Genomic DNA, 19,487 nt, shown 5'->3' on the forward strand with positions numbered 1-19,487 from the left:
CCTTCTCTTTCTTGTTTAATCTTTGTCACCTGATCGTAGAATTCTGTCAATCCTGTAAGGCAAGATTTACCCTCCCTGAACCCATGTTGATGAGTTGTCACGAAGTCTCTTCTCTCCAGATGTGTTACTAGGTTTTTTCTCACAATCTTCTCCATCACCTTGCATGGTATACAAGTTAAGGACACTGGCCTGTAGTTCAGTGCCTCTTGTCTGTCACCCTTTTTGTATATTGGTACTACATTAGCAGTCTTCCATATCTCTGGTAGGTCCCCCGTTTCCAGTGACCTACTATACACTATGGAGAGTGGTAGGCAAAGTGCTCCTGCACACTCTTTCAATACCCATGGCGAGATTCCATCCGGCCCAACAGCTTTTCTCACATCCAGCTCCAATAGGTGCTTCTTGACCTCATCTCTTGTAATTTCGAACCTATCCAAGGTCACCTGGTTTGCTGCCACCTCTTCTAGCGCCGCGACATCTGCCTGTTCTATTGTAAAGACCTCCTGGAACCTTTTGTTGAGTTCTTCACACACCTCTTTGTCATTATCTGTGTACCTGTCCTCGCCCACCCTAAGTTTCATCACCTGTTCCTTCACTGTTGTCTTCCTCCTGATGTGACTGTGTAGTAGCTTTGGTTCGGTCTTGGCTTTATTAGCTATATCATTTTCATACCTTTTCTCAGCTGCTCTTCTCACACTGACGTACTCGTTCCTGGTTCTCTGGTATCTCTCTCTACTTTCTGGTGTTCTGTTATTACGGAAGTTCCTCCATGCCCTTTTGTTCAGCTCCTTTGCTTTCATACATTCCTTATTAAACCATGGATTCTTCCTTTGCTTCTCTGTTTTTTCCTGTCGGGCTGGGACAAGCCTGCTTACAGCCTCCTGACATTTTTGGGTGACATAGTCCATCATGTCTTGTACGGACTTGGTTCCGAGTTCTGTGTCCCAATGTATATCCCATAGGAATTTATTCATTTCCTCATAGTTTCCCTTTCGGTACGCCAGCCCTTTGGTTCCCAGTTCTTTTTTGGAGGTGATAATTCCCAGCTCAACCAGGTACTCAAAGCTCAATACACTATGCTCACTCATTCCCAAGGGGAATGTATGTGTGTGTGTGTGTGTGTGTGTGTGAGAAGCTGACCCACATATATATATATATATATATATATATATATATATATATATATATATATATATATATATATATATATATATTATTATTGGGGGGTGGGATTTTTGGTGAGTATTTCATCTGAGAATTGTGTAGTGTGGGGCTGGGTTATCATCTAGTAAATCTAGGGTGTTGGCAGCCCCCCTTACACACCTGCTCCCTCCACGCCCCCCCCTCTCCCCCTCCCCCTCCTCAGGCCATAGACAACATTAATTATTTATCTCTATTTATATTCATTTACATCTTACCATAATTCCTTTATTTTTAACAGCTAATTTAGCAATTTTTAACCTGTATTGCTCTGATTTTTAACCTTTGTATAATTTTATCTTTTCTTTTTCAGGTTGGTATGGTAGAGGGCTATCGGAGAGCGCTGTCCTCCACATAGGGTGAGGCATCGTACACAATACATTAGGTAGTTTACCTACTGATTTTAGAATCTACCTATCCGGGCCTAACGTAACCCAGCCCATACCGTCCTAACCAAAAGATTGAGACGTGTGGTGTATGGGTTGTAGCACTCTTCTAGTGGGAAGGACTGTATTAGGAAACAGCTGTGGCGCTCTCTTCTAGCTTTGGCCTGTCCCATCTTAACCCAGCCTGTCTCATCTTAACCCAGCCTGTCTCATCTTAACCCAGCCTGTCCCATCTTAACCCAGCCTGTCCCATCTTAACCCAGCCTGTCCCATCTTAACCCAGCCTGTCTCATCTTAACCCAACCTGTCCCATGTTAACCCAACCTGTCCCATGTTAACCCAACCTGTCCCATGTTAACCCAGCCTGTCCCATGTTAACCCAACCTGTCCCATCTTAACCCAACCTGTCCCATGTTAACCCAACCTGTACCATCTTAACCCAATCTGTCCCATCTTAACCCAACCTGTCCCATCTTAACCCAACCTGTCCCATCTTAACCCAACCTGTCCCATCTTAACCCAACCTGTCCCATCTCAACCCAACCTGTACCATCTTAACCCAATCTGTCCCATCTTAACCCAACCTGTCCCATCTCAACCCAACCTGTACCATCTTAACCCAACCTGTCCCATCTTAACCCAGCCTGTCCCATCTTAACCCAACCTGTACCATCTTAACCCAACCTGTCCCATCTTAACCCAGCCTGTCCCATCTTAACCCAACCTGTCCCATCTTAACCCAGCCTGTCCCATCTTAACCCAACCTGTACCATCTTAACCCAACCTGTCCCATGTTAACCCAACCTGTACCATGTTAACCCAACCTGTACCATCTTAACCCAACCTGTCCCATCTTAACCCAACCTGTCCCATCTCAACCCAACCTGTCCCATCTCAACCCAACCTGTCCCATCTTAACCCAACCTGTCCCATCTTAACCCAACCTGTCCCATCTTAACCCAACCTGTCCCATCTTAACCCAACCTGTCCCATCTTAACCCAGCCTGTCCCATGTTAACCCAACCTGTCCCATCTCAACCCAACCTGTCCCATTTTAACCCAACCTGTCCCATCTTAACCCAACCTGTCCCATCTTAACCCAGCCTGTCCCATGTTAACCCAACCTGTCACATCATGTTTTATTTGTTTGTTTGTTTGAGATATATACAAGAGTTGTTACATTCTTGTACAGCCACTAGTACGCGTAGCGTTTCGGGCAGGTCCCTGGAATACGATCCCCGCCGCGAAGAATCGTTGTTACAACCAAGTACACATTTTACTGTTGAGTTAAACAGAGGCTACAGTTAAGGATTTGCGCCCAGTAAATCCTCCCCGGCCAGGATACGAACCCATGACAAAGCGCTCGCGGAACGCCAGGCGAGTGTCTTACCCACGGAGCCGTCAACATCAGCGGGGCTGAGGAAGATAAAGATAATAGATAATAGAATATAAATAGAAGATAAAGGTAATAGTGTGTGTGAGCTTCCTGTACAATGAGTAGTCCATCGCCATTAAAAGTTACCATCTTGAGGTTATCTTGAGATGATTTCGGGGCTTTAGGGTCCCCGCGGCCCGGTCCTCGACCAGGCCTCCACCCCCAGGAAGCAGCCCGTGACAGCTGACTAACACCCAGGTACCTATTTTACTGCTAGGTAACAGAGGCATAGGGTGAAAAAACTCTGCCCATTCTTTCTCGCCGGCGCCTGGGATCGAACCCAGGACCACAGGATCACAAGTCCAGCGTGCTGTCCGCTCGGCCGACCGGCTCCAGTTGACCATGCCTCTAAAGGATAGGATATCACCGGCTTGGGGATTAATTCATTTTTATTAGTTGAGTAAAGTTGCTATTGACTATTCTCCTGTATATTTTATATATATTTGCCCTTTATTAATTCTGAGTCATAGGCCTTGAAGTGCTTTGAACAGCACCTGTGATCTTACGAGTATTTTTATGAGTCAGTATAGTCCCTTTGTTGACCAGACCACACACTAGAAGGTGAAGGGACGACGACGTTTCGGTCCGTCCTGGACCATTCTCAAATCGATTGAGTCGATTCACAATCGACTTGAGAATGGTCCAGGACGGACCGAAACGTCGTCGTCCCTTCACCTTCTAGTGTGTGGTCTGGTCAACATACTTTAGCCCCGTTATTGTGACTCCTGCATATAGTCCCCTTGTTTGTCATGAAGTAAATGCAGAAGGAATTCCATTCATGCAGTCAGTATGAAAACATCAAAGTTGCCTAACACTCATTAGTGGTTGACTACTCTCCTCCACAGTTGTTGTTGTTAAAGATTTAGCTACTGAGGACGAAGTGTCCATGTAGCACGGGCTAAGGTGAGCCCGTAACTCCTCCACAGCTAATTAGCCTAATTATCACAGTTCCAGGAGTGGTGGCGGAGGCATTAATTGTTTATGAGTAACCTTGTTTCCCATCTGGGCTCTAAGAATTGTAAATATATTTTTAATATCTTGGTCATTTCTCCCCCACCCCCTTCCCGTGATAACTGGATGAGTATTTTCTGATGCTAGGGCGGACTCTCCCACTTGTTTAGGGTGATATCAACTATTACAGACTAAAGTGTTCCACTGAGGTTACAGCAACCATTACAGTGTTACCATAGTTGTATAACAAGAACAGTACTTGATTGTCATAAATGTTACAGTGGTAACAACAGTGTTGGTGGCAGCTGTTACAGTGGTGACATTCCAGTGGTGTTACAAGGAGCACCACTGGTGAGTCGGGAGAGGTGGAAACATCTCCCACACTGGGAGGGAGCAGTTTTTTTTTATTATTATTTTCTACCACAGACGTGGCCACACATTTACAATGCTAACCAGCATATATACATTTTCTTCTGTCCTCCATAGACAGGGTTAGAGAAGTGTTAAACATAGAGTTCAAGGGTTTATTGAACACTCAACCACAGAAGGTGATTCGGTGCTTTTAGAATGCTAAGCTAACCTACATACGTAAATACATAGATACACAGATTTACGTATGCCCTACATAAAGTGTTTGATGTGTCTTTTACATAGTGTCATTAATGTACATTCACAAAGGTGAAATGTAATTCTGATCAGCTTACATATGTACTTAATATACATACATATACACATATACGTACATATACATATATGCATACATATATATACACACACATGCATTCACATACATTTGTCTCTTTTACTCTGACAGGGTGAGATAGCTGATAGAGTTGTTGTTATAGATTCAGCTACTCGGAACAAGTTCCAAGTAGCACGGGCTATGGTGAGCCCGTAACTTACCTGGCACAGGAGCGGGGCAAGTAGCACGGGCTATGGTGAGCCGTAACTTACCTGGCACAGGAGCGGGGCAAGTAGCACGGGCTATGGTGAGCCCGTAACTTACCTGGCACAGGAGCGGGGCAAGTAGCACGGGCTATGGTGAGCCGTAACTTACCTGGCACAGGAGCGGAGCAAGTAGCACGGGCTATGGTGAGCCCGTAACTTACCTGGTACAGGAGCGGGGCAAGTAGCACGGCTATGGTGAGCCCGTAACTTACCTGGCACAGGAGCGGGGCAAGTAGCACGGGCTATGGTGAGCCCGTAACTTACCTGGCACAGGAGAGGGGCAAGTAGCACGGGCTATGGTGAGCCCGTAACTTACCTGGCGCAGGAGCAGGGCAAGTAGCACGGGCTATGGTGAGCCCGTAACTTACCTGGCACAGGAGCGGGGCAAGTAGCACGGGCTATGGTGAGCCCGTAACTTACCTGGCACAGGAGCGGGGCAAGTAGCACGGGCTATGGTGAGCCCGTAACTTACCTGGCACAGGAGCGGGGCAAGTAGCACGGGCTATGGGGAGCCCGTAACTTACCTGGCACAGGAGCGGGGCAAGTAGCACGGGCTATGGTGAGCCCGTAACTTACCTGGCACAGGAGCGGGGCAAGTAGCACGGGCTATGGTGAGCCCGTAACTTACCTGGCACAGGAGCGGGGCAAGTAGCACGGGCTATGGTGAGCCCGTAACTTACCTGGCACAGGAGCGGGGCAAGTAGCACGGGCTATGGTGAGCCTCCTGAGCTGATAGAGAAACTAGTGTTTTTTTAAGCACTTAATCACTGAAGGTGATGAAGGTGCTTTTACAAGCTCAGGTTATATATAGTGGCAGTTCTTGCGGCGGCCCAGTCTCTGGCCAGGTCTCCTGCCTCACAGCCCCATCAACCACACTGTTCGTGCTGGCATTTACACCTTTACTACCACATCCCACTAGTTGCAGTAGTGGCAGGTGTTGGGTCAAGTTCTATCATGAACGCAATTAGGGGCGTCTTGATAATGGCCCTCACCTCTATAACTTTGGACCCTCTCTTTATCGCATTTTTCCTAACATAATTAAATATGTATGCTGTATATGTATTAAATGGCACCAGAGTTGAATGATTGGAGCCGCGTGCTCTGTAAGAGTTGTCTGTATCATTGAAATCTTAGAACACTTTCAATTAAAAGCTCAACAGGTCAGGTACGTTTCCTTCATATGATTGTGTTATGTTTCAAGGCCCTCGTACCATTTCCTGTTGTTGGTTATGCAGAGGATGTCACTATGATTGTAAGGACACTTGGGTCAGTGTTGGGGTGTTCAGGGCCAGTCTCACCTTGGAAGGCCTTGCGGGCTATTCGTGCCCATGCCACCTCTTGGGTAGCCTAGGCTCTATCAATCAATGGTTGGAAGGCCGACTGGTGCTGTAACTGACAAAAATGATCCCCATGCATTGATGGGGGTTTGGGAAGTGGAGTGCTAAATTTACACGAAGAGGAACGTGGTTATAGCTAGTAAGGCCTCGTTAGACTCCAGGTGTATACTGGTGTCAAACATGTGAGGGCATTAAATGAACAAATCCACAAGGGCCGTGACGAGGATTCGAACCTGCGTCCGGGAGCATCCCAGACACTGCCTTAATAGACTGAGCTACGACAGGGAAAAAGGGTTGAAACCGAAGTTCTACTGAACTGAAGTAAGTTCAGTAGAACTTCGGTTTCAACCCTTTTACCCTGTCGTAGCTCAGTCGATTAAGGCAGTGTCTGGGATGCTCCCGGACGCAGGTTCGAATCCTCGTCACGGCCCTTGTGGATTTGTTCATTTGATGCATCACGTTAGTGTGATCTCTGTGTGTGTGATGTGAGGGCATTGCACAAATGGAATGGGCTGAGGAGTGAAGTCGTGGAGGAAGACTTCGTACACAACTTTAAATGTAACCATGACAGACCCCAATAGGCACATTCTTGTAGAGCCACCAGCACGCATGGCGCTTCTGGCTAGTCCTTAATCATGATTTCCCCCAGGGATGCGACCCGCCAAATCATTTAACAACCAGGTGAACTGCTGGGTGAACAGAGGCAACAGTTAAGGAGTGGCGCCCAGTCAATCCTCCCAGGCCAGGACACAAACCCAGGTCAAAGCGCTTGCCGAGCGTCAGGCGAATGAATTACCACTGCGCCAAGGGGACTGCGTGGTTAAAAAAAAAAAAGTCCTTAAATATTGGTCAAGGACTTGGAGGAGCTTAGTGAGTGGTCAAGGACTTGGAGGAACTTAGTGATTGGTCAAGGACTTGGAGGAACTTAGTGAGTGGTCAAGGACTTGGAGGAACTTAGTGATTGGTCAAGGACTTGGAGGAACTTAGTGAGTGGTCAAGGACTTGGAGGAACTTAGTGATTGGTCAAGGACTTGGAGGAACTTAGTGAGTGGTCAAGGACTTGGAGGAACTTAGTGATTGGTCAAGGACTTGGAGGAACTTAGTGAGTGGTCAAGGACTTGGAGGAACTTAGTGAGTGGTCAAGGACTTGGAGGAACTTAGTGAGTGGTCAAGGATTTAGAGGAACTTAGTGATTGGTCAAGGACTTGGAGGAACTTAGTGAGTGGTCAAGGACTTGGAGGAACTTAGTGAGTGGTCAAGGACTTGGAGGACTTAGTGAGTGGTCAAGGACTTGGAGGACTTAGTGAGTGGTCAGGGACTTGGAGGAACTTATTGAGAAAATCATGATATGGAGGAAGATGTTGTCAGAGAGAGAGTTAGTCCCATGGTCTTCCAATAAATTAAACATATTTGGAGTTAATTCTATTTTTAGATTTGTAGTGTGGGAGATATGAACTAGTCACACGACTATACACTGTCAACGTGAGACTGAAGGTAGAATAGGGTTACGAAGTATGCAGGCGATGAGTCACAATAACGTGGCTAAAGTATGTTGATCAGACCACACACTAGAAGGTGAAGGGACGACGACGTTTCGGTCCGTCCTGGACCATTCTCAAGTTGATTGAGAATGGTCCAGGACGGACCGAAACGTCGTCGTCCCTTCACCTTCTAGTGTGTGGTCTGGTCAACTTACTGAGTGTTCCAGAAATCATAGCGATCTTATTTATTACGTTTAGAAAATGAATTTCATAAAGGAATAATGTAAATGTATTACAAGGTTAGTATTGTACAATAAGAGTAAACTGTTAAATTTGCTAAAGTATAAGGAACTCGTCTTTTATTGCACCTCACATTGATTCCCATGAGCCGGTCGGCCGAGCGGACAACACGCTGGACTTGTGATCCTGCGGTCCCGGGTTCGATCCCGGGCGCCGGCGAGAAATAATGGGCAGAGTTTCTTTCACCCTATGCCCCTATTACCTTGCAGTAAAATAGGTACCTGGGTGTTAGTCAGCTGTCACGGGCTGCTTCCTGCGGGGTGGAGGCCTGGTCGAGGACCGGGCCGCGGGGACACTAAATATTCCGAAATCATCTCAAGATGACGTTACTGTCTTAAGATGATGAGGAACATAAACATTTGGACAACCGTAGGCGGCCTGTTGGACCACGTGAGGCGTCTGCTATTGTCATCCACCGTGACTTGCTCCTATACAGGTCTTACTTTCTCTTGAAGCACTCCACCAATCTCCTTCTATTATCTTACCCGGTTATTTGTAGTCACTAGGCTTGTGGTGTATAACAATTGTCTCTTAATGACCAGTAAACAAATACTCGCTGGGGGAGTATTCCAATTCCATAGCAGTATTGTCACCCCCCTCCCCTCCTCCCCCCCAAAAAACGAGACCTCTTGGGTAGATATAGAGTATAATCACAAGACCGCCCCCACCAGTGATAGGTTGATGTTCAATATTAGGGACAAGTGTCCTAGAACCGCTGTTCCCTCTCCCTGTCCGGCCCGTTGTTGTTGCCGTTATAACAACGGCTCTGCCGTTGTTATAACGGCAACAACACACTCAACGGCTGCCTGAGTGTGATGCTCCGTGGGACATCACACTCTGTCCTTTTGTGGCCTTATGCTCCTGCTGCTGTCCTCACGAATTCTGCTGGACGACTTTTCTTTTTCCTTATGTTTCGTTTTTCTCTCCCCCCCCCTTCTTCTTCTTTCTAATTGTCATTTCATAAGAACATAAGAACAAAGCAATATAAGAAGCATAAGACAATATAATATTGTCTATTATAAGCATATTTTCTACAATATAAGCAATATAAGCAAAGCAACATAAGAAGCATAAGACCAATTTATAATATTATAATAGGAGTAATATATAGGCCACCAAATTTAGACAGAATGGAAGCAAAGCACCTATGGGATGAAATATCTAGAGCATCTAGATCTAACAGTATTTATGTCATGGGTGACTTTAATTTTAGCGGAATAAACTGGTTGAACAAAACAGGGAATAGTGAAGCAGAAGATTTTCTAGAATTAATTGACGATTGCTTTCTTACGCAACACATTAAGGAACCAACGCGGGAAAATAATATTTTAGATTTAGTGTTAACTAACAGGGAAACGCAAATTAATGACATCGAAATAGGGAGTGAGCTAGGGAGCAGTGATCACAAAGAAATCAGATTTAGCATAGAATGGAATAGACCAGTAGGAGAAAATTCTGTTAAAGTGCCAGATTTTCGAAAAGCTGATTTTAATAGCCTAAGAAATTTTTTGGGTCAAATTGATTGGAAAGTCTTGGGTATGGGGTGTGGGCCGGTCTTGGAGCGAGACATGAACCCAGCGATAGGTGACTTAAATGGGGATTTCGATGTGGATTCAATATATAACTTATTTAAGAATATTCTAAACAAAGCACAGGAACGTAGTATACCATACAAATTGAATAGATCGAATACTAATGACCCAAAGTGGATAACAAAGAATTTGAAGAACCTTATAGGTAAAAAGAGAGCTTGGTACAAAAGGATTAAAAATGGGGAGGTCACTTTAGAACAGGAATTCGTACAACTGGTTAGAAATGTTAAAAAAGAGATAAGGAAAGCAAAAAGAAACTATGAAGTTCGCATAGCAGGGCAAGCAAAGACAAATCCTAAAGGGTTTTTTCAGTTATATCGTACTAAGACTAGGGAAAGGATAGGTCCATTAAAAACTGAGACAGGTCAAATAACAGATAGTGATGAAGAGATGAGTAGTATTTTTAATAAATATTTTGTATCTGTATTTACTAAAGAGGAACTTAACAATATGCCTTCAGCCGAACAAGTCTATGTGGGTGGGGACGAGGACAGGTTGACGAGTTTAGCAGTTACCAGGGAGGATGTTCTTAAACAAATAGTAAAACTCAAACCAAACAAATCCCCAGGGCCGGATGAAGTGTTTGCCAGGGTGCTTAAAGAATGCAAAGAGGAGCTTTGTGACCCACTGTCAACCATATTTAATAAATCAATAGAGTCAGGCAGAGTGCCAGAGTTTTGGAAAGTTGCTAATGTGATACCAGTTTTTAAGAAAGGAGATAGATCACTTGCGTCTAACTATCGACCAATTAGCCTAACGTCTATTGTGGGAAAGTTACTCGAATCCATAATAGCAAATAAAATTCGTCTTCATCTTGAAAAACATAAATTAATAATTGAGTCGCAACATGGTTTTATAAATGGCCGTTCATGTTTAACAAATTTGTTATCTTTTTATTCTAGCATTGTTGAGGCAGTTGATAGTGGTAAGGATTGCGATGTTGTATACCTTGACTTTAGCAAAGCTTTTGATACAGTGCCACATGAAAGACTGATTAAAAAGATAGAGGCTCATGGTATTGGGGGTGCTATATTAAGCTGGATTAGGGCATGGCTATACCAAAGGAAACAGAGAGTTAGTATAAATGGAATCAAGTCAGAGTGGGAAAATGTTGTAAGTGGGGTGCCTCAAGGCTCTGTCCTGGGACCTCTGTTGTTTATAATATATATAAATGATTTAGATTCAGGTTTGAGTAGCAACATTTGCAAATTTGCCGATGATACGAAAATCGGTAGGGAAATTAATTCGGAGGAGGACTCACTATCACTTCAAGTTGATCTAGATAGGGTTTTGAAATGGTCAAAGGATTGGCAGATGCAGTTTAATGCTGATAAATGTAAAGTTCTGAAGTTAGGTAATGATGATAGAGTTACAAGATACGAGCTAGATGGTGTTTTGATTGCGAAGTCGGATTGCGAAAGGGATCTGGGAGTTATGATTAGTAAGAATTTAAAACAAAAGGATCAATGCATAAATGTTCGTAATAAGGCAAATCGGACACTTGGATTTATTAATCGCAGCGTTAGTAACAAGACACCTGGTGTGGTTCTCAAGCTATATCTTGCTCTAGTTAGGCCCCATTTAGATTATGCAGTTCAGTTTTGGTCGCCATATTATAGAATGGATATAAATTCACTTGAACGTGTCCAGCGTAGGATGACTAAGTTAATTCCCCAAATTAGAAATCTTTCATATGAAGAAAGATTAACAAAGCTTAAGTTGCATTCACTGGAAAGGCGAAGAGTTAGGGGCGACATGATAGAGGTTTACAAGTGGGTGAATGGACATAACAAGGGGGATATTAATAGGGTATTAAAAGTATCAACACAGGACAGAACACGAAACAATGGGTATAAATTGGATAAGTTTAGATTTAGGAAAGACTTGTTTTAAATTCTTACTAATCATAAGAACATAAGAACAAAGGTAACTGCAGAAGGCCTATTGGCCCATACGAGGCAGCTCCTATTCTATAACCACCCAATCCCACTCATATACTTGTCCAACCCGCGCTTGAAACAATCGAGGGACACCACCTCCACCACGTTACGCGGCAATTGGTTCCACAAATCAACAACCCTGTTACTGAACCAGTATTTACCCAAGTCTTTCCTAAATCTAAACTTATCCAATTTAACTCCCAGATCCCTTTCGCAATTCGACTTCGCAATCTCAACACTGTCTAGCTCGTATCTTGTAACCCTATCATCATTACCTAACCTCAGAACTTTACATTTATCAGCATTAAACTGCATCTGCCAATCCTTCGACCATTTCAAAACCCTATCTAGATCAACTTGAAGTGATAGTGAGTCCTCCTCCGAATTAATTTCCTTACCGATTTTCGTATCATCGGCAAATTTGCAAATGTTGCTACTCAAACCTGAATCTAAATCATTTATATATATTATAAACAACAGAGGTCCCAGGACAGAGCCCTGAGGCACCCCACTTACAACATTTTCCCACTCTGACTTAACTCCATTTATACTAACTCTGTTTCCTTTGGTATAGCCATGCCCTAATCCAGCTTAATATAGCACCCCCAATACCATGAGACTATCTTTTTAATCAGTCTTTCATGTGGCACTGTATCAAAAGCTTTGCTAAAGTCTAGGTACACAACATCGCAATCCTTACCACTATCAACTGCCTCAACAATGCTAGAATAAAAAGATAACAAATTTGTTAAACATGAACGGCCATTTATAAAACCATGTTGCGACTCAATTATTAATTTATGTTTTTCAAGATGAAGACGAATTTTATTTGCTATTATAGATTCGAGTAACTTTCCCACAATAGACGTTAGGCTAATTGGTCGATAGTTAGACGCAAGTGATCTATCTCCTTTCTTAAAAACTGGTATCACATTAGCAACTTTCCAAAACTCTGGCACTCTGCCTGACTCTATTGATTTATTAAATATGGTTGACAGTGGGTCACAAAGCTCCTCTTTGCATTCTTTAAGCACCCTGGCAAACACTTCATCCGGCCCTGGGGATTTGTTTGGTTTGAGTTTTACTATTTGTTTAAGAACATCCTCCCTGGTAACTGCTAAACTCGTCAACCTGTCCTCGTCCCCACCCACATAGACTTGTTCGGCTGAAGGCATATTGTTAAGTTCCTCTTTAGTAAATACAGATACAAAATATTTATTAAAAATACTACTCATCTCTTCATCACTATCTGTTATTTGACCTGTCTCAGTTTTTAATGGACCTATCCTTTCCCTAGTCTTAGTACGATATAACTGAAAAAACCCTTTAGGATTTGTCTTTGCTTGCCCTGCTATGCGAACTTCATAGTTTCTTTTTGCTTTCCTTATCTCTTTTTTTAACATTTCTAACCAGTTGTACGAATTCCTGTTCTAAAGTGACCTCCCCATTTTTAATCCTTTTGTACCAAGCTCTCTTTTTACCTATAAGGTTCTTCAAATTCTTTGTTATCCACTTTGGGTCATTAGTATTCGATCTATTCAATTTGCATGGTATACTACGTTCCTGTGCTTTGTTTAGAATATTCTTAAATAAGTTATATATTGAATCCACATCGAAATCCCCATTTACGTCACCTATCGCTGGGTTCATGTCTCGCTCCAAGACCGGCCCACACCCCATACCCAAGACTTTCCAATTAATTTGACCCAAAAAATTTCTTAGGCTATTAAAATCAGCTTTTCGAAAATCTGGCACTTTAACAGAATTTTCTCCTACAGGTCTATTCCATTCTATGCTAAATCTGATTTCTTTGTGATCACTGTTCCCTAGCTCACTCCCTATTTCGATGTCATTAATTTGTGTTTCCCTGTTAGTTAACACTAAATCTAAAATATTATTTTCCCGTGTTGGTTTCTTAATGTGTTGCGTAAGAAAGCAATCGTCAATTAATTCTAGAAAATCTTCTGATTTACTATTTCCTGTTTTGTTCAACCAGTTTATTCCGCTAAAATTAAAGTCACCCATGACGTAAATACTGTTAGATCTAGATGCTCTAGATATTTCATCCCATAGAAGCTTTGCTTCCATTCTGTCTAAATTTGGTGGCCTATATATAACTCCTATTATAATATTATTTGCTTTTTCGTATAATTCTATCCAAATAGTTTGTGTGTGGCTCAGTTTTGATTCCCTCTTTGAGACTACATTTCAAATTGTCCCTAACATATATGGCTACTCCCCCTCCTCGTCTCATATATCTGTGTGAAATAGTTTAAATCCATTTATTTGATATTCAGCTAATAGTTCTCTGTTTTCTACATTCATCCACGTTTCGGTAAGTGCAATAATATCTATTTTTTCTGTGCAGACAAGAGCATTTAATTCGTTAATTTTATTTCTTAGACTTCTGCTGTTAGTGTAATATACCCTAAGTAAATTGTTATTTTGAGGCCCTTCTCTTTCCCTGATCATTTTGCCAATTCCTTTCTCCCACAAACACATACTTTTATTATCTCCTTCCTCCAAATCAATTCCCATACCTCTATCTACTAACAGTTTAAACCCAAACAAACACCTCTAACCACTTCTTCCAACGAGTTTGCAACAGCAACAACCCCAGCTCTCGATAGATGCACCCCATCACGAGCATACATTTAATTTCTTCCATAGAAGTGTTCCCAGTTGTCTATGAAAGATATTGCATTTGATTTGCAATATCTTTCCAGCCGGCAATTGACACCAATTGCCCTCGACATCCATTCATTTCCCACTCCCTTTCTTGGAAGAATGCCACATATGATCGGGATTCCTCCCTTGCTCCTAACTAATTCAATGGCTCTCCTGAATCTCTGTATTAGTTCCTCACTCCTAACTCGTCCAACATCATTACCCCCTGCACTAATACAAATAATGGGGTTGTTCCCATTTCCTGTCATAATATCATTCATGTTTCCAACAATATCACCAATTCCAGCTCCCGGATAGCAAACCCTTAATCTGTTCCCCCTATCTCTGGCACAAAACGTTCTGTCTAAATACCTCACCTGGGAATCTCCCAGAACCAAAATTCGCTTCGATTCTCCCTTTTCCTTTCGAGCAGTTTGAGGGACCTGCGCTTCAATGCTCCTCGTTACTTTGTCTTTGCCACCTCGTTGAACAACAGGTTCAACACAGCACTCGTCCTTTAATACGTCAAATGCGTTAAAGTCCTTAGGTGTAGGCTATTTGTTGTCGGTTTTGCCAAGGTCTTCTTAAGACCCCTGTCTTTCACAACTTGCCAAGACGAGGACTTCTTAATACTGGTCCCGTCAGTCCTCCTTAATGAAGTCCCGTCAATACTGGCCTCCTCCTTCGTTTCCTCCCGAAGTCTCAGCCGTCGTACCTCCTCCCGCAGGGAATCCATCTCTGCTCTCAGAGCTCCAACCAGACTCACCAAATCCCTCACTAATCCTTCCATTATTGCAATAATAATGTTATTAGAATCGGAGCTCCAGCTAACACAACCTCTCACTGTGACTGCACCTGACTGACTGAATGAATGTCAGACTTTCATTCACATTGGTGAATGAAAGTCTGACCTCTCGTTGTATGTCTAATTCTGTTCCTCTTATACCTTCTCAGGCTCGTGGGGTGGGCGACCAAGCCCCCGAGTCGGACCGTGTTGGAAGACCGGGCTCTGTAGCCCCCGCTGCATTGGGCCCCGACCTTGCTCCTCATTTGACCCTCCTGACTACTCCCCTCGGCTCCCCTCCCTCTGTGGTTGGGTCGAGCCACAAGCCCGCAGTGGTGACCACCTCGTTCCCTGGCACGGCTCAGTCTCTCATTGTGACTACTGCGCCTTTTAACCCCCCCCCTCTCTCCCTCTCCCTCCCTCCCTCTCTCTCTCTCTCTCTCTCTCTCTCTCTCTCTCTCTCTCTCTCTCTCTCTCTCTCTCTCTCTCTCTCTCTCTCTCTCTATCTCTCTCTCTCTCTCTCTCTCTCTCTCTCTCTCTCTCTCTCAACCCGTTCTTGCACTTTCTTATAGTCAATATTGACTTATTAAATAAGTGCATATGTGACATACTAATTGATTGTGAATATTTTAGTTTACCTTGAAAAGCTTCATAGAAAACACCGACCTTACCTAACCTTCTTAGTATGTTAAGATAAGTATCTTATTGCTTCTTAATTACAATTATTACTTAACATATACCTATAATAGGTCAAGTAATAATTGTAATTACGAAGCAATAAGATGCTTAACATACTAAGAAGGTTAGGTAAGGTCGGTGTTTTCTATGAAGCTTTTCAAGGTAAACTAAAATATTCACAATCAATTAGTATGTCACATATGCACTTATTTAATAAGTCAATATTGACTTAAAGAAAGTGCAAGAACGGGTTGTATAAGTACTACCAGAGCAGGAGGATGGGCTCTTGTAAGGATGTATTGTGAAGCAATTTTCGTACGTTTCGTCATTTGTTTATTGATTCTGAAATGGTTTTGTATGGGGGAAAACGTGATTTTTGTGCATGTAAATACAATATACTGAGCTGTCGATGGACCTAAATCATGAATCCTATCCGCCTGCAAGTGCCGAACTTGAACTGTTTGGCCTGTTTCATGAGCACAGTGAAGATGCTGACATACTACTAGAAGAGGTACCCGGCTGTGCCCAGGTCTCTTCCTCCCCCTTTCACCTGTTCTCAAACATTTATTATTATGAAGCACTGATAACTGCTGAGCATGACAAATACTCCAGACTGCATGAAAATCGTATGGGCATGAAGAGGGTCTATTTACATGGCGATATTTCTTAAAGGATTTCATTTGGGCCGACAGAGACTACTGGCCCGTGAAACATCTTAGAGTCCTTACTCAATAAGATTTATCTTAAAGATTTGGGTGAGGCTCTAGACTTGCCCCCTGAAGCCTCTGGACTCCAAACTTGGGTAAATTGGGCGCGTCTAGCCTCCAGCGTCTCGCTTACGACCTGGCGAACACAGGCACACATTCTATTTTATAAATATAGAAATGCGATTTTGTTGAGAACAATTATTTAAATACTTTTTAATATATATTTTTAAGCCCAATTAGAAGTTCAGAGTCCGTTTATCTTGCACTAATAATTCTGTTTGATAACCGTTGTTATGCTACGTGTACTGGAGGCAAGGTCGTCTGTAGGGTGGTCTTGTGTAGAGTTGTGATCCAGCCCGTCCTCCCTTCCCTCTCCCTCCCTCTCCCAGGCCTTCCCTCCCTCTCCCTCCCTCTCCCAGGCCTTCCCTCCCTCTCCCTCTCTCTCTCCCAGGCCTTCCTTCCCTCTCCCTCTTTCTCCCAGGCCTTCCCTCCCTCTCCCAGGCCTTCCCCCCCCCCCTCTCTCTCTCTCTCTCTCTCTCTCTCTCTCTCTCTCTCTCTCTCTCTCTCTCTCTCTCTCTCTCTCTCTCTCTCTCTCTCTCTCTCTCTCTCTCCTCTCCTCCTCTCCTCCTCTCTCTCCATCTCTTCCTCTCTCTCTCTCTCCTCTCTCTCTCTCTCTTCCTCTCCTCTCTCCTCTCTCTCTCTCAGCTCTCTCCTCCTCTCTCTCTCTCTCTCTCTCTCTCTCTCTCTCTCTCTCTCTCCTCTCTCTCTCTCTCTCTCTTCTCTCTCTCGTCTCTTCTCTTCTCTCTCTCTCTCTCTGTCTCTCTCTCTCTCTCTCTCTCTCTCTCTCTCTCTCTCTCTCTCTCTCTCTCTCTCTCTCTCTCTCTCTCTCCTCTCTCTCTCTCTCTCTCTCTCTCTCTCTCTCTCTCTCTCTCTCCCAGGCCTTCCTCTCCTCTCCCTCTCTCTCTCCCAGGCCTTCCCTCCCTCTCCTCTCTCTCTCTCTCTCTCTCTCTCTCTCTCTCTCTCTCTCTCTCTCTCTCTCTCTCTCTCTCTCTCTCTCCCAGGCCTTCCCTCCCTCTCCCTCTCTCTCTCCCAGGCCTTCCCTCCCTCTCCCTCTCTCTCTCCCAGGCCTTCCCTCCCTCTCCCTCTCTCTCTCCCAGGCCTTCCCTCCCTCTCCCTTTCTCTCTCCAGGCCTTCCCTCCATCTCCCTCTCTCTCTCCCAGGCCTTCCCTCCCTCTCCCTCTCTCTCTCCCAGGCCTTCCCTCCATCTCCCTCTCTCTCTCCCAGGCCTTCCCTCCCTCTCCCTCTCTCTCTCCCAGGCCTTCCCTCCCTCTCCCTCTCTCTCTCCCAGGCCTTCCCTCCCTCTCCCTCTCTCTCTCCCAGGCCTTCCCTCCCTCTCCCTCTCTCTCTCCCAGGCCTTCCCTCCCTCTCCCTCTCTCTCTCCCAGGCCTTCCCTCCCTCTCCCTCTCTCTCCCAGGCCTTCCCTCCCTCTCCCTCTCTCTCTCCCAGGCCTTCCCTCCCTCTCCCTCTCTCTCTCTCTCCCAGGCCTTCCCTCCCTCTCCCTCTCTCTCCCAGGCCTTCCCTCCCTCTCCCTCTCTCTCTCTCTCCCAGGCCTTCCCTCCCTCTCCCTCTCTCTCTCTCTCCCAGGCCTTCCCTCCCTCTCCCTCTCTCTCTCCCAGGCCTTCCCTCCCTCTCCCTCTCTCTCCCAGGCCTTCCCTCCCTCTCCCTCTCTCTCCCAGGCCTTCCCTCCCTCTCCCCCTCTCTCTCCCAGGCCTTCCCTCCCTCTCCCCCTCTGTCTCCCAGGCCTTCCCTCCCTCTCCCAGGCCTTCCCTCCCTCTCCCTCTCTCTCCCAGGCCTTCCCTCCCTCTCCCAGGCCTTCCCTCACCTCTCTCTCTCCCAGGCCTTCCCTCCCTCTCCCTCTCTCTCTCCCAGGCCTTCCCTCCCTCTCCCCCTCCCTCTCCCAGGCCTTCCCTCCCTCTCCCTTTCTCTCCCAGGCCTTCCCTCCCTCTCCCCCTCTGTCTCCCAGGCCTTCCCTCCCTCTCCCTTTCTCTCCCAGGCCTTCCCTCCCTCCCTCTCCCTCTCTCTCCCAGGCCTTCCCTCACCTCTCTCTCTCTCTCCCAGGCCTTCCCTCCCTCTCCCTCTCTCTCTCCCAGGCCTTCCCTCCCTCTCCCTCTCTCTCTCCCAGGCCTTCCCTCCCTCTCCCTCTCTCTCTCCCAGGCCTTCCCTCCCTCTCCCTCTCTCTCTCCCAGGCCTTCCCTCCCTCTCCCTCTCTCTCTCCCAGGCCTTCCCTCCCTCTCTCTCTCCCAGGCCTTCCCTCCCTCTCCCAGGCCTTCCCTCACCTCTCTCTCTCCCAGGCCTTCCCTCCCTCTCCCTCTCTCCCAGGCCTTCCCTCCCTCTCCAAGGCCTTCCCTCACCTCTCTCTCTCCCAGGCCTTCCCTCCCTCTCCCTCTCTCTCCCCCAGGCCTTCCCTCACCTCTCTCTCTCTCTCTCTCTCCCCCAGGCCTTCCCTCACCTCTCTCTCTCTCTCTCTCTCCCAGGCCTTCCCTCACCTCTCTCTCTCTCTCTCCCAGGCCTTCCCTCACCTCTCTCTCTCTCTCCCAGGCCTTCCCTCCCCTCCCTCCCCCAGCCCGTGTACCAAGAGGGCGAGACAGAGGCAGGTGACCTTAACAGTGTGTGCTAAGCGCCGCACCAAGTGTACACTTCACTCCTCAACTTGACTGTTACATGAAGGTTGATAATGTTCCAGACTGACATTAGGGATCCTCATTCATCTCAAAATAGGTTTATAAAGCCAGTTTAACCCATATGAATGAATGCAAATGGTAAAAACCCATTGACTTGTAAAAGACCACACCGGATTGAGTGGTTAGGACATCATTGGTGTCATGGCCTAGGAAGCCTCTCGGTCTCCTAAATATATTATTTGTTATAAAGTTTCAGGGAGTTTTATACAATAGTCGCTGAGAAATGTTGGAAATCGAGCTGCCCTTCAGTCGTGGAACAGTGTGCACTGTAATCGATCGAGTCGGCCGTTCCGCCATAACTGTGTTCCAAGCATGGACAGAGACAGTATTAATTTGTGCA

At 45.4% G+C, this 19,487-nt stretch overlaps 1 protein-coding gene across 3 annotated transcripts in view; it reads left to right on the forward strand.

The window, feature by feature from the left end:
- The window catches only part of m-cup (ankyrin repeat protein mann-cup), a 177,909-nt gene that overhangs the window by 125,336 nt on the left and 33,086 nt on the right, over positions 1 to 19,487 (forward strand). Inside the window, exon 2 of one of the 3 annotated variants that reach the window (XM_069332247.1) lies at positions 1,514 to 1,585. The exons of 1 other annotated variant lie outside the window; for it this stretch is intronic. In XM_069332247.1, the coding sequence (XP_069188348.1) occupies positions 1,514 to 1,558 (45 nt within the window). In that variant the 3' untranslated portion in view covers positions 1,559 to 1,585. The remainder of the gene's footprint in view (positions 1 to 1,513; positions 1,586 to 19,487) is intronic. One more of the 3 variants, XM_069332246.1, reaches the window with a different exon arrangement.

Source organism: Procambarus clarkii, chromosome 27 (genome assembly GCF_040958095.1).
Source record: "Procambarus clarkii isolate CNS0578487 chromosome 27, FALCON_Pclarkii_2.0, whole genome shotgun sequence".
NCBI classification, from domain to species: Eukaryota; Metazoa; Arthropoda; class Malacostraca; order Decapoda; family Cambaridae; genus Procambarus; species Procambarus clarkii.